At 40.6% G+C, this 15,552-nt stretch overlaps 1 protein-coding gene across 14 annotated transcripts in view; it reads left to right on the top strand.

Annotated features, from left to right (window-relative positions):
- nav3 (neuron navigator 3) overlaps positions 1 to 15,552 on the top strand; it is a 210,638-nt gene that overhangs the window by 163,190 nt on the left and 31,896 nt on the right. For 10 of the 14 annotated variants that reach the window (XM_015395533.1, XM_015395519.1, XM_015395523.1 and 7 more), the window contains 9 exons: positions 1,762 to 1,885; positions 4,362 to 4,671; positions 4,911 to 5,634; positions 7,045 to 7,470; positions 8,039 to 8,080; positions 13,138 to 13,295; positions 14,050 to 14,253; positions 14,424 to 14,476; positions 15,115 to 15,138. In XM_015395533.1, coding sequence (XP_015251019.1) covers positions 1,762 to 1,885; positions 4,362 to 4,671; positions 4,911 to 5,634; positions 7,045 to 7,470; positions 8,039 to 8,080; positions 13,138 to 13,295; positions 14,050 to 14,253; positions 14,424 to 14,476; positions 15,115 to 15,138 — 2,065 coding nt within the window. The remainder of the gene's footprint in view (positions 1 to 1,761; positions 1,886 to 4,361; positions 4,672 to 4,910; positions 5,635 to 7,044; positions 7,471 to 8,038; positions 8,081 to 13,137; positions 13,296 to 14,049; positions 14,254 to 14,423; positions 14,477 to 15,114; positions 15,139 to 15,552) is intronic. The other 4 variants (XM_015395532.1, XM_015395525.1, XM_015395522.1 and 1 more) reach the window with 2 other exon arrangements.

Genomic DNA, 15,552 nt, shown 5'->3' with positions numbered 1-15,552 from the left:
AACATGCCTCACAGAGTGGCAGACTTGCGTTGTTGGTCATATTTTTTCCAAAGTGGACGACAGGGAGTGTTTCATCTATTGAGGAATGAGACTTCTCAGTATCTCTAATAAAGCTATACTTTGGGGTTGGCTCTCATCCTGGTCATTGGAGCCTGCTTCCCTCCATGTTGTTTAGACTAATTTCTACTCCAGTACACCTGATGTAAATAACTGCATTACCTTATTTAAGATGTGTGATAGCAGGGTAACATGAGGAGCGTGAGACACTGAGGACGAGAACTGAGAAAGACTTCTTCAAGTTGTTGCAAAGATCTTAGATTCCAGAGATTCCAGAGCAGTTTGGCCTCCATCCTGGCCGTAGAGCAGTGGACCAAATCTTTGGCCTTGCAGAATCACTGAGGTGGTCAATAGACTTTGGTTATCTGTTCAGCATGTGAATTATGTGTTTGGGAAACACTTACCACCATGAAGCATGATGGGGGGATTCATACATTGAATAAGCAAAAGCGTAGGCTTTGCTGAAATGTGGGTGTGACCCAAAAGGTGATTGGAGGTAACTATCTCAATTTGTGGTATTGAGTAACCTCATTTTATATATAATAATAGAGAAGAGAGTGTCTGACTTGTCTTGGAAACCCCCCAGGTTTAATCTTTGTTTGAATTATGTGGCTCTATTTGTAGTTGACAAATGGTTTGAGAATCAAAGTTGGGCTATTATTCTACATCAGAAAATTAAAGACTGACCCCAATAGGTGAAAGGAAAGTTGTTCTTTTGTTGTCTTGCTTTGGGATAAATGGTATGATGGAAATGGGCATAGTGAGTTGGGGTCTCATCCGTAACCTGTAGAAAAATTTGACCTATAAATCTCTGTGTTTCTTGATAAAAACTGCCAAAGACTTTCATTTTTATGATTATCTGACCCAACTGTGAGGAGACCCCGGGATAGACTGAGAACCCCTCAGAGGAACTGAAACCATTTCATCCTAGAGACGCTTCAGAGGTCATTTTTTCCAGGGTTGTCTAGGTTTCCCTCACAGTGCTTTGAAAAACTGCTGTTAGCTTTTCTAAGCACTGGTGATAAAATAGAACATTATTTCAAAAATAACCCTCTAGCTCTATTCTGGCTTTGTGCTAAGCTACAAGTGCGATCAGATTTATCATGCATATTTAAGAGGGTCTCTTGCAGTCAAAAGTAGTCACACAAAGGCAAAACCAGATGCAGAAGAGACATGAGTGCTTGGCATGGAAACCGAGTCCTTCCTACAAAGACTGCATTTTGTGGATGTCTTAAAGGCGCTTGTTTGTCACTCTGTGTAAAAGAGAGCACAAAATGAGCAGAGAAAACCCAGTAAGCTTCTCTCTGAGCTTGTTCATCAAAGCCGATGAGAGAAAATCATTTTGAAGTTTAAAAACCATATTGTATGAGTTTTAAGAGCACAAATTAAACGGCATAGTAAGGATCTGCTTGTTTGATCCATCTGCTCCTCGTTTAGGAGTCTGTTATTTGTCTGCCTTCCAAACCAAATAAATTATAGCAATAATAATACAAATCTACTTAGTCAGAAAAAAGACTTTTTCACCGCATTCAAAGCAAATATTAGTTATTATAGAGATATGGGGGAAGCAGATGGCTTCCATGCTGGAATGCTTGTAAAGCAAAGTTCGCTAATGTGTGAAGTGAGTCGTGTGTTTCTGCTGTTCAGCTTAAATAATAACGTTACAGCTTAGTAAACCTTGTTTCTCCTCTTCATGTCTTGTAGTTGGGATGACAGCAGCTCAGTGAGCAGCGGCCTCAGCGACACGTTGGACAACTTCAGCACAGATGATCTGAACACCCCGACGTACTCCGGTGCCAGCTCGTCGCGCAAAAGCAAGGGAGCACAGGTGGGCGCACAGAACGGATATTTGTTAGCATTGAAACAATGCTTCTGTGGTGGAAAAAGTCAGGAACAAAACCGAGCTTTAAAGCTGCAGTTCCTCTCAGAAACCCTTGGACATTTTCACATTTTGTCACATTATTCATTTAAACATACTTGAATAGGATTTATTGGGTTAGACTAACACAATGGCATATAATTGCAATGTGAAATAAAAAGTTATATCTTTTATTTAAAAAGCAACTCCCACATCATGATGCTGCCTCAAACAGCTTATACGGTATGGTAGGAATAATGGGTTTGGAGTGTTAACCATAAAACATTCTTATAAATCAGATGCAAATAGATTTTTTTAATACCTATCCAGGAGTTTTTGTCAGTTCGAGTCGCACTAGAGCAATCTGTAGTTGGAGCGCTGATGTTTTAAGTGGCATGGATGTCCATTCTCCTGAGCACATTTCAAGGCAAATGCAAATCAAAGACCCACACGATATTCTCCTCTGTTTTTGTATTCTTCTGTTCGTGTACTGTATGGCAAGGGTAACTAATTAAAAATACGAATAAAGAAAATCAACAACCAGGTAAAGGTCCGGAGACATTTTATAATTATAATCCGTAACTTTAAACAGCATTTAACACTGAAATAAAATTCAGGTGATTATACATCCATGTTATATATTGAACTTTTAAATAAAAAAATTGAAAAAATAGAAAGTTTTTCCATTTTAAAATCTAAATTGTTTTTGAAGTAGAGGACAACAATCTTTCAATTTGTTATATAGACAATTTCCTGACTCTTTTTATAAAACACCTGAAGTGACAGTCTTTTTTTATTATTTCTTTTTTTTTATGGCTTAATGAGAGAATTGCGATTTATTCTGCCCTGCAAGACTTTAAACCTTTGAGAGTTTGATTGGCGACAAAGCCATTCTATCAAGGTGCTCATTTTGAGCCTGGATCAATATTTTTTTTTTATTATGACCATGGTAGAGAATCCTGCTTCACAGCAGCAGGTTGAGCCAAACATACTCAAAATGTGCAGTGTCATCTTTGAGCACGCCATTTCTCTTTTCTTTCTCTAGTTCACTGAGCTTTTTCCAGCAGTCCACACTGTCTTTTTCTCCTAGTCTTCTCCTTCTTTCCCATTGATCCTGACTGACACAGCTCATTGGCTAATTTGTATCACGTGCAGGCTGGTCCCAGTTGCTCCGTATGGCTTTAGACACTGTCGTCGGACAACGTGCAGTAATTAATAAATGTTTTAAACCAGGTTGGGTCCGAATTAGCCAGCAGGTGGTTCCGGATCCGGACCCTGGTCCGCTAATCTCTGACCTCTTGTGTATGGGTTATGTGACTGCCCATCTGAATCACAATGATGTTCTTGTGTGATTAAAAAAGCCAAACAGATAACGCATGCACAACAAAAGATGATGGGTAGGTCTTTGGTTTGCATCCGATTTGACAGATCTGACTGACTGTGATTAGGAGGACGAGCCTCCGTGTTGCTGAAAACTCAGCTTTCCAATTACAGTTTGAGGTACGTCTTCAGTAAAGGGGCCTTACTAGTTACGTCCTCAGAAAATGCTTTTAGAAAAACTGATCATGTTGCCTCTGAATCCTGGTTTGGTTTTCCTTGACCTGGATGACTGAGAATTTACATAGGCATGTATAGAATGGTGACTTTTCCACACACACCACATTGGACAATGCTCCACCTGACCTGTGAATTGCTGCAGCTCCTCTAGAGGTGCCATGATGCTCTTGGCCGCTCTTTACATTAATTGTCTATCTGTACTATTGTAGCAGGTCACTGGATAGTATATGGGAATATTTATCAGAGGCTGAATAGAGATGCATACTATACTTTTTATAAACAAACAAAAATAAAAATAAAAAGTGCAGGAGGTATGAAGGCCTTTGGAAGGCCAAAAGAAAATAAACAGCCTCTCTAACATCTTTGTTTCGGCCTGAAGTGAAGGCCGACCGTTGCGTCAGCTTTGGAGTCACAGCTGACAATAGGAGCTGTAAGAGCTGCATTCAGCTCTCCTCTGAGGGCCTTGGCTATATTCTGCCAAGCATCCTTGGCTCCTTATGAAATACTCAACAGACTGGCCTCTTAAGAGACGCTGGCGTTGCTAGGGATACTGACCATCTGTTAAGGTATGGGTTGCTTGTCACTGTTTTGTGTGTTTGTGTGGAGGCGTTTGTAAGCGTCCCAAAAGTGGAGAGCTGTACGTAGGAGATTCCAAAGATAGATGCGACTTCACACGCACACCCTGCTGCTAGAAAAGGCGCTCGCCTGTCCTCCTGATGACTCAGTTTGTGTTTAAATGTGATTAATATTTATATAAAGAAAAACAGATTTAGGTTTCCAAGATAACTGTACATGGATCTCCTACACAGTGCAAAGATGAGCATCTTGCTAAAAAGATGAATTAATCTGTGATTTATTTAATCCCTACCCCAAACCCCCTCCTCCATAGTCCCAGAAAGAAAGCAGGTCCAAGCATGCCCAGCCGGAGGTGAGCAGCAGTTGGGTTGGCGCCGAAGACTTGAAAAAAGTGGACGAGGAGTTGGACCCGAGCATGGACCCTAACGGTAGCCCCTCCCGCTGGAAGCCTTCCTCATCCGCCTGTTCCCCCCAAAGCCAGGGTCAGTACGAGGACACCGGCCAGAAGGCAGCTGGGCTTGCCCAGATGTCCCAGACGGGCTCATGGCGGAGGGGCATGACAGCCCAGGTGGGGATCACACCACCCAGGACCAAGGGGAGTTCTGCTGCACTCAAATCACCAGGTGGGAGATGCAACCATGACTGCATTTATAAACAAAGTCTGCACATAAAGCAAGATTCTTTCTTGGTTGAAACCCTTTGAACCATTTTTTACAATTTCTGACAGTGCAAGCCCATCTTTCTGAAATCAGAAGAAGCATATATCTGTTTTTTATGTGTTTTATATTCAACCTGCCCAACTCTGATACCTCTAAAAAATGCAGGAATGTTAAATCTGTAGTTTTGATTGTCTATTTTGCAGGTAAAACTGACGATGCCAAGGCCTCAGAAAAGGGCAAGGTCCCTTCCAAAAGCCCCACTGGGATACAGCGCTCACCATCAGATGCTGGGAGAAGTAGTGGGGATGAAGGCAAGAAACCTCCCTCTGGTATTGCTCGCCCACCTGCCACCAGTTCATTTGGATACAAAAAGATCACTGGTCCTGCTGGCACGCTAATTACCTCTAGCGGCGCAGCCCTCACGGGTGGCTCAGCCACCCTGGGCAAGGCCCCAAAGTCTTCATCTGGCCTCGGCAAAGGCACAAGCATCGGCGGGGGCCGTAAAACCAGCCTAGACGGCTCGCAGCCCCAGGATGACGGGGTCCTCCTCAGCTGCAGCAGCTCCAAAGTCACCCTGCAGTACCGCTCCCTCCCAAGGCCGGCCAAATCCTCTAGTGGGGCCGCAGCAGGGCGCTGCGGGCACCGCTCCAGCTCCAGCAGCATTGAATCAAATGTCAGCGGGAAGTCCGCAGGTGGAGTGCCAACACAAGCGGGTGCCAAACGGAGGGAGGGAAAGGTTAGCTCGGACCGCTCCAGTCCCATCACCATCAACCAGACGGATAAAGAAAAAGTAGGGGTGTCTGAACAAGACCAGGCAGGCCTGTCCACCTCTCCCAAATCCAGCCCTACCTCTGGTTCAGCAGGCCAGACAGGCCTCAGGCAGCCAGGATCCAAATACCCAGACATCGCTTCGCCTACCTTCCGCAGGTCAGACACAGAATACATCCCTTCTGCTCTTATTTGTATTGATCTCTTGGCTTGTTGGGTTTTGCGTGAATCAACCATTTCACCTCACTGCTTTTTATAGATACTTTTTTTCTAGCTTTATAGAGCTATAGGTATCCATCATCATGCTCAGGTGTCTTTAAGATTCCATCAGATGTTTTAAGAACTTCCATTTTAGAGCTTTACTATATATTAATTTCCATGACAGAAACATGATTTTAGCATATTTTCCCAGGGTTGTAAGAGACAACCGCCAAGATGCTCCTGCTTAACCATGATTTGAACTCCTTCTGTCATCTCTATTTTATCTGCATGGACAATATACATATCAACCACCCAATAAATCCTTTTGAAGGGTTTCAAAGAACGTTAGATCAAATTGACAACTTAGGCATGTTGTCACATAGATTGCTCCCTAGTGTAGTTCCTAAGCAACATGGCATACCTTTCAGAAGATGAAATCTTTCAATTAATTTAACCAAATACTGCTCAGAACTCTAGATTAAGTTATCATAATGTGTGTTAACACCCAGTCTTCAAGCTGCAATTTAGCAGACATGACCGGAGACACCCGGCCTACAGGATCCTACAGGGCAGTTTCATCTGCCTGTCTTCAAGCTGCTTCACCCTCAACAGAAAGCTATCTTTATATATGCTGTGGTAAATCTCATGCTGAAAGATATGCAGAATATGTCATAGGACTGAAGGTCCCTACAGCCTACAGTCATATGGGTGAACTAGCCAAAGCTACAGTGTGGAAGGAGTGAGTTTGGAAGTGTCTTGTCTGTGTGGATGCGTTTTAGAAGCTGCTTTGTAGCGTTGAATACATTTTATTAGATTATGTGGGATTTTATGCCATTGATCAACACAATGTTCTAGTTAGTAAAAATATGAACAGCTAGAGATACAATTAGTGTTGTAAATCAAACCATGTTTATCTGTTAAAATTGCTCTGTCATAGCCCCAATCCACATCACATGTGTGCAAAATTTGTGGCATGAGTGCAAAAAATGTATCTTTGCTGTAGCTTTAGACGCAGAATGTTGGGAGACTTACCCAAGAAGTTTATAGTGTAACGGGTGTGGGGAAAGGAATGCACAGCAGACCTTTTTTAGATTCTCATAATCAAATGTTTCATAATGTCATCAATCTTTTTTCTTCCACTTCATAATCATGTACTTTGTGCTGATTGTCTGCATAAAACCTCAAGTATTTTGTAGTTGAATCAAATGTAAAAAGAATACTCTCTGGTCAGGTCCTTTCAATGTCCTTAGTGTCGTTCTACTTTTCTACTCCACCTATAACAATCCTTTACATTCCAGTGCGGACTTGCAGTCGCTCCTTCTTGATCTCTGGGCCCTTCTAAACACTCCACCCACTCTTTACCCCCAGATTGTTTGGCACAAAAGCCAGCAGCAAGGCAAGCTCTCCGGGTACGCCCGACTCTGGCAAGTGCCCGTCAATCCTGGGCAGCCCCCACGGCACGCTGGCCAGACAGCCCAGCTTGGACTCGCCTTCTTCTGGCACTGGAAGCTTGGGCAGCACTGGTGGCCTGAGCGGTGGCAGCAGCCCGCTGTATGGTAAAACCCCCGACCTGTGCACTGACTCCCTGGCTTCAAGCCCAGCCTCTGGCCTTTCCCTTCCCTCCAACGCTCGTCCCTGGCCTGCCTGTAGCTCATCAGCTGGCAGCAAGGACACCCTGAGTTGCCAGAGTATGACAAGTCTGCACACCAGCTCTGAGTCCATTGACATGCCGCTGGGCCATCATGGGCCAAAGGTTACCCGTACTGGCAGTATCAAGTCCACCCTGTCCGAGGGGTGAGTAAGAAGGAATACGATTGGGAAGAATCGTATTCATTGTTTCATTTGACAACTGAGACAAACAGGCAAAGCCTTCTTACCTTAAAATGAACTTAAATATTATAATGAGTAATATTAGGGACAACAAAACAAGGTCATCCAGTACTTACATTTTCTGCTCTAGTTTTGCAAAATGCAACAATAATTCAATATATTAAGTACTTACCTTAAAACTATTGCATAGAAAATAAATCCCAGATAATTTAGCTAATTTCAGACATACTCATTAGAAGTCTGTATCAGTGTGTTCATCGTTTTGTCTACATAGTGCATGGACTACATTGCTGAACACAGTCTCAGAGCACACATTTATATTACCTCACTAGAACAGATGGATGTCTCACAAATGAAACAATCAATTCAACACCTTATGTGTTTTTGGTTATGTAGTTCTACATAAATGCATAATATCTTGACGTTCTCGTACGTCTAGTACGTCTGTCTGAACATTTGGCTTCTCTTTCGTGTGTCGCGAAAACCAAATTATTTCCGTGTTCATCTGATCGGCCCTTCTCTGTTTCAACAGCATGCCCCTTGACAGAAACACGCTCCCCAAAAAGGGACTGAGGTACAGCGCATCCGCATTCGTAGCTTTATTTGTTGTCTGTCTGCACTTGCATGCACCAGTGCATGTCTATATTTTACATGCTATTGTATGTTTTTCATGCTTCAGTGTTGAGCAGTTACTTCTAATTGGTGTTTAATTGCTTAAAAGAATATTGGCCTGTATGATTTGGGAAGTTTACATTTCATATACAGACCCCTCTATGCTTACAAGTCAATGTTATGAAACGTCACCTTGGATTGTGTATTCATCTTCCATTACGTCCTACTGTCACTTATGAATTCCACACCAAGAAAGATAGGCCACAACCAGGTAGTATCAGTCCACTATTTTTCGGTTAAGAACTATGGCTATGGATTTAAAGCCAGTTGCTTCACCTGCTCCAGTGAGCCCTGAATGTCAAGGCCAGAAGAATCCAACATAACAACATCATCTGCAAATAGCTGACACCCCGAACTTCCAAACCAGAAATCTCCCTCTCCAAATCTATACAGTACTTTAAAGACCCTGTCCAATGATTAGAGACAATGGGCTGCCCTAGTAGAGTCCAGATACTCAGGAGACCTCATGTAGTCCAACAAACAAACTCCCATAAAACCCCTCATCAACTCTGCCAGGATGAAGATGTAGCCCAATGTCTCAAAGTCAATTTGAAAGCCAAACTTCTTTCTTCAGAGTCTAAGGTTGAATAATTGTTTGGTGTTTCCGTTCAACACCTTTGTGTACATATTTTAAATGTTTTTATGGCTCTTTAATGTTGATCAGTTCTTATCTTATATTCGCTTGTAAATTTTGGGGGAAAATTGCCTTTTTTTTGTTACCCAATATTTGTGGATAAAATTTGGGCGACACAAAAGCACTGAAAATCAGGTTCAGATCGGATCAACTCAACTGACATATCAACCAGATTTAGACATCAATAGATGTTCTTTTGCATTGCCTCATCTTTTTAACACTTTTTAACCACTGCTAAGTTTTGCTTGGCAAAGGCAAACATCTTTTTTATGCCCACTTCTTCATAGCCTATGTCATTTTACTCCAAAAAGGGTTCAATGTCCACACCTCTTATGGTCCTCATTAGTCTGTCCAGTTTATTGGGTGCTTTGTTATGCACTCTGCCCTTTATCTCACCCCAAAGGCCTTCTACGATATAGCCATAGAAGAAAGTGGACTTTGTTTGTGATGAACCAAGCTTTTTTTAATGGCATAGCTCCCAAAAAATTGCTTGGGTTAGGGTTTGGTGCATTTCTACCATCCACATCACTGTGGAAAAAGGTGAAGTTGGCTTTCAATTAAGGTTGCCAATAAGGAAAATGTCTAAAGGGGGATTCCACCTGTTGCTTAAAGACTATAGTATTTAAACAGTTTAAACCTGGACTACACCATTTGAAACTCATTGTAAAAGCTTTATAACGATGTTTGGGATTGGTGAAAGCTTTATTTGATTTGTACAAGTACAAAAAAAGACATCAACATTTTGGACACCTTAAAACTGCTCCAAAACAACAGTATATAGGCCCATCAAACCTGGATTAGATTATTCTGCAAAAATAGTATAATCTTTAACATACAGTTTTCGATTTGTGAAACGTTAGTCTGATTGCCCTTTTAGCCATTTTCAGAATCGGATATGGAATTGGAATCCTTCAGCTCTTTTTTTTTTTTTTTTTTTTACTACAGATGGTTGTTTAGTCCTTTTTCAGCTTTTTTTTTAAACCAGTCCATCTGCTTTACTCTCAAATGATGGTTGGATGGTTGATATGAACCGGACGTGGGGGGTAGCTGCTGTTATGCTATTTATTGAAGAATTAAGATTAGTCAACATCTACTGTGGTAGAAAAGTATTTTACAAGTTCCTGAGAGAAATCGGGCTAAAAAGATGGTTCTGGATCATTCATCTAAAGTTATCATCAATGTATAAATATAGTAAAAATCTTTGGTAAAATGTATTTTAAAAGAAATGTTTTAGGGGTGCTAATAAATGGGGTACCTTTTTATGGATTTACTCAAATTAAAGGTATTTTATAAAATAACTGGTTAAAATATATCAGTTTATTTCATGTTTTTTTATAGCTAGCTTTAGTATTTAAACAACTAGTGTTTTTAAAATTACCCTAATCTAAAAATAGCTCTCATTTGCGGCTGTTTTAAGTTTTAAAGTTATTCTTCAGAGCAGATTAATTAAATTACAATTTTAAAGCTATTTGCTTGTTTACACTGTCTGTGGTATATTTGCCCATTTAGAGCCTGAAAGGATCTTATATCCTACACCTCTATCTGCCTTCTTATTTATGCTCTTCAGCTCAAAAAGTGCTGACTTTTCCTCCTTTTATGCTCCAATGAAAATATCCAGTCATATTTCAGACACTGCAAAGCTCTTATATTCCCATGCTTTTGTTTTTGTTGAACTAATCCAAGATTAATAGCTTCCTTGTTTCACCTAGATTATAGAACAAAACACACTGGTCCTGTTAATGTGCATTTTCTTTATATTAAGAGCCAAATAGCTGGAACACCTCTGTCTCTGAGAATTTAAGGGCAAATAATGCAGTCGCTCTTGACCAAGCACAGCATATAGCATGAATATTAAAGGATGTACAGCTAAATGATTAAAACAGGGGTCAGATGTGACAAGCGTGTTAATGGTGCTGAGGAGGAATGAGTGCAAACTCAATTATCATTCCCAGAGGATTAAATATGGCCGATTGTCATGTGTGCGATAAGGAGGCTTTCTCTGTTGGGTGATGGAGATGGAGAAAGAGAGGTTGGAGAGTTGCGTGTGTGTTTTATTCATTAGCATACCAAGCCTTGGACAACTGGAGTAAGTTTTTCTGTTAATCCGTAAATGATTGAATGAACTGATGGAGCAAATGGTTTGCAGCGAAAATGGATTTGCTCTTTTTTATCGGCGAGTGATGCAAATTTGAATACTTTTTGAGAAATGTTGTATATATTTAGAGCTTTAAAGCCCCAGCAGAAAGCTTGATACTTCTGCGTTCGTTTTAAACCCTGGCTCCCGCATCAATTGTCTCCATCTAGTAAAAGTTATGCCCATATTGACTCTTGTTTTATCCCGGGTGGAACTTCTTTTTCTTTCCATCTTTTGCTTTCTCTCTCCCACTGGGCAAACATCATGGATGGTCCGCCATTTCAATTGAAAACTCCAGAGTGAATGATCCCCTATCATCCTTGCTGGTTTATGCTCCATTTCCAGCGACAACAATTCTTTACTTGGACGTAGAGATGAGCAAACATGCGCCCTTTGGTGTGTGCACAGAGGCTAGTGCATCCTAAAGATAAAACCCCCAGACCGAATATGAGCGGAGTGGTATATGCTGTTCAGTGCAGCGAGGAATGCTCTGATCTTTATATTGGAGAAACCACACAACCTCTCCACAGACGCATGGCCCAACACAGAAGAGCGGCCGCCTCTGGACAAGACTCTGCAGTACATACACCTTTTGGACAAAGGACATTCTTTTGAGGGCCAGAATGTTCACATTTTGGATAAGGAAAATAGGTGGTTTGAGAGGGGCATGAAGGAAGCCATCTATGTTAAGAGAGAAAAAACAACTTTAAACAGAGGTGGTGGACTCAGACTTCAGCTTCCAAAAACTTACAAATCAGTCATAGAGAGGATCCCTTCCAGATATCACTACAACCCCCACCCCATCACAGAGGAACAAAGTACCTCCTCACCTTTAACGACCGACCCTTCACAATCATAGACCGGTTCCAGGTATTACAGGAGACAATCCCCCCTTTAACGACCGACCTTCAGAATCATAGACAGGTTTCAGATATTACAGGCTAACAATGGAACCAAACAAACCGCTCGTCAGTTTCAATTTGCATCTTTCCAAGCAATACAAGGCCTTGTCTATATAAAGCCTCAAACTCACTGCGAATCCAGACATTTGAATTGAGAAACTTCCTGGACGGGAAGCGAAATGTCTTCAAACCTTGGAAACCAAGTCCAGTGGATTGTTTTTTAAACTTTTACGGAATAATTATGAACTCCTAATTCAAAGCTACCATAACACTTTCATTTAAAATGGGATTTCATTCAAATTTGGAAGAACACCTATTTATAAAGGCCAAATAAGTTATACATAGTCCCTTCAATGTTACACAGAAATAATGGTTCGGTATGTACCTTGTCTTTAAAGTCCAAGCTGGTTCCTTGCCACAGTTTTAAAAGAAAATCATTGTGTCATGGTTTGGTCCTTACCCTGGTCTCTTGGTTACAGCTTTAAAATTAATTTCATTCCTTTTCTCTATCATCCTTTAGTTCCACCCTCGATCTCATCCTCTCATTCTTTCATGGACTTTGAATCCCCTACTCATGTTAAAAGTCACCATTTCGCAGATTTTCCTTTAACATTTTGGAAAATTTGATCCTTACTTTGCTCCTTTAACTGAATTCAGGTTCATTTTTGTTACGTTCACAAGAATTTGTGTAGCAAGTGGCAATCTGTACGTACAAATGATGATACAAGGGGCAATTTGACCCCAAGATATTGCATGTCTGCTTCTATAAAGAATGCTTGGATGCTATGGTTAAGCCTCGGTCTGAATTGTGGTGAGGGTGTTGCTTCGCTTGTTTTGTTTTCTTTGCATTTGGGGATTAACATTTTAAAGCAGATAGCTTTAACATAGAGACTGCTGGCGACTGCTAATGCAGTGTTGGTTTAAACATCTTGGATTCTTTATCACCGCTGTCCTTGAGACCTAACTTTGATTTAAGTAGAGAAAAAAACATGTCAGACTTGAGAAAGATGACAACAGTCTATAGTGATATATTCTTTGTTTTTTTTTTAAGTTTCTCCCATATCTGGTGATTGAAAAAAAAGATTCAACTTTATTTTTTGTGCATGTTGCTAACACTCATATAGATGATTACAAATCTTATTGCTGCATGTTTTTTTTTTGTTTTTTTTTTAACCATCTGCCCTTTTGCATCTGCTTTCTAGCTGCACTGCTGCCAGAATTAACTGCTTAAGCCTCTGGAAATCCCTTCCTGCCTAAAGATCCTGGTATTTTCTCTTTTTGGTTTTCAGGTACCCACCGTCATCTAGGCAAACATCCCATGAAGACGGAAAGGAGTGGCTGAGGTCGCATTCAACAGGAGGCCTTCAGGACACCGGGAGCCAGTCCCCGCTTTCTCCTCCAGGAGCTGCTTGCGTCAACACTGGAAAATACCACTACTCCAACCTCCGTTAGTCTTCAAAATTACCTAATTACAATCTTAAACTGAGAATATATTTTTTTGGTTAACCTAGCACATAGATTTTCAGTTAGGGTCATGACCCCTCGATCAACCAGTGTGGAGCCTTGAATCCACAACAGAAATTAGACTAAACAATAAAAAGTTAAACTGATGCTGTTTGTTATATTATTACATCCATGGTTAGTTTATTTTTTAGAAAAGTTTGTATACCGTTTGGGTCATGAGTTGATACTGCTACAATTTTGTGGGTAAGAACTTGAAAAGTTTGGGAACATTTCACCTAGAAGACTAACTTTGTTTTCCACTGTAAAACCATTTAAAACACTTTCTTTTATGTTTCTACAAATATAAGGAAGGTCCTATGGACTTCAAACTATATTTTTGATTCCATATTACACCCAAAATAATCCAGTGTAGACTTTATCATTATTTCCACTCATATTTAAAGCATGATAGTTGAAAACAGTCTGGATTCACTTAGAAACAACAAAAAGAATCTTATTTTGATGGAAAGCAGTTTTAACCATTATTAGCAGCAGTGTGTCATTATTTCCTTTTTTTAGACCAAAAAAGTGTTTCAAGCCAGCGTTAATGTAGCGAACTCACCCAGGACCCGTCTTTATATGTACTGGGTGGTTCATCATAAAATATTCGCTATTGTATATGTACAGAACCCTTAAAAATGAATATTAAAGCAATAAAAAAGGTAATTTTTTTTTTTTTGCATCTAATTCCTTTGCAGTGAGCCCAACCAACATCAACCAGTATAACCTGCCACCAGGCAACAGCAACAGCAGTAGCATGAGCCGCTCAAACAGCATCCCTGCTCAGGACTCCTTTGACCTGTACGGTGAGGGTCACCCACTAGGGGGCAGCGCCACCTCCCTGGAGGATCGACCCCGGGTCATCAGCCGCTCGGGCTCCTTCCGAGACAGCACTGATGAAGGTAATTAGAAATACTTACTGCAGCTGATTAAAAGTTATCTGACTAAATGAAGTGAAGAAGGTCTTATCAGTCCTTAAAATATGCCTGAAATTAAATCAAGAGGATTCTTCTTTGTAAGTTTAGCTTCATTGCTTGAATGATGAGAATTATCTACCCTGTGTGTCTTGCAGTCCATGGCTCATCCTTGTCTCTGGTCTCCAGCACATCATCACTTTATTCTGCGGTGAGTCGACGCATTGGATTGGTTTGGTATCGATTTTTTATAAATCACATAAAACATTTATAAAATACAATTCGATGGCTGTAATGTTTGCTTATTGTAAAGCGAAATGATATTCAGCTGATAATATTATATCTCTATGCCCTTATAGATAATTTTTTTTATTTCTTAATGTTAAATTGGAAAATTCTTGAGCCCCAGCTGCCAAAGTAGCCTCAGTAGATAAGACTGGAATACTGCTATGGTTTTTAAAAGCACTGATCTCGCCTCAGTCGCCCCAATCAGACTGCAGATTAGTCATGAGCAGAACTGATTACCATATTCTCCTGCCTCATTACTGCAGCTTTAAAGTAGCAAAGTCTTACTTTGCTAAGTTTTTTTTGAAATGGTCAAACGAATTGATTCGTTTCATAATAAACAGAATGCATTTCCCATTTAGTTTTCTGACAGATTTTCTCTCCTTCACGGTCTGGGATGGTATTTTCTTCCCTAGATATCTTGATTCCAATTAGTTTTTAAAGTTATCTTCCATTCTTACCATTTAATAGCTTCTTCTGATGCTTATTCTAATTTGTCACATGGAATGTGAAACACATTTCTGGGAGGCGGTAAATAAATGCGTCTCTGCGACTGTCTTGCAGACTGAGGAGAAAGCTCACTCTGAGGTAAGACTGAGGGACGGCATAAGCATTTCTCTGTCTGCATGCTTCCTTTATGCCACATAGTCCTTGAAATCACTTGTGCTGCTTTGCATTTGTCATCAGAGCTCCACCTTAGAAAACTCCATTACACCCCTGTATAAGTCCTGATAATGAAAAACCTTGCAGATGTGATGTTGTTGGTTTGATTTGCTGATAATAACCTCACCAATGAGCAGAGAAGTTGGTAAATCCTGACGGGTTTCCAACTTGTGAACGGATTTCCAACAGAAGGCAGCAGTTTAAAGATTTTACCCAACTACAGATTTTCTCTGGTTTTATTTTTTCTGTAAATGTTTCAGGGTAATATATTGAGTATAAAAGGGAGAAAATATGAAATTCCTTTTAAAAGGATTTCATTTATTGAAGGGAAAAGGGTGT

Source organism: Cyprinodon variegatus, unplaced genomic scaffold (assembly GCF_000732505.1).
Source record: "Cyprinodon variegatus isolate N-32 unplaced genomic scaffold, C_variegatus-1.0 Scaffold744, whole genome shotgun sequence".
NCBI classification, from domain to species: domain Eukaryota; kingdom Metazoa; phylum Chordata; class Actinopteri; order Cyprinodontiformes; family Cyprinodontidae; genus Cyprinodon; species Cyprinodon variegatus.
This window is presented reverse-complemented; position numbering and strand designations above follow the sequence as displayed.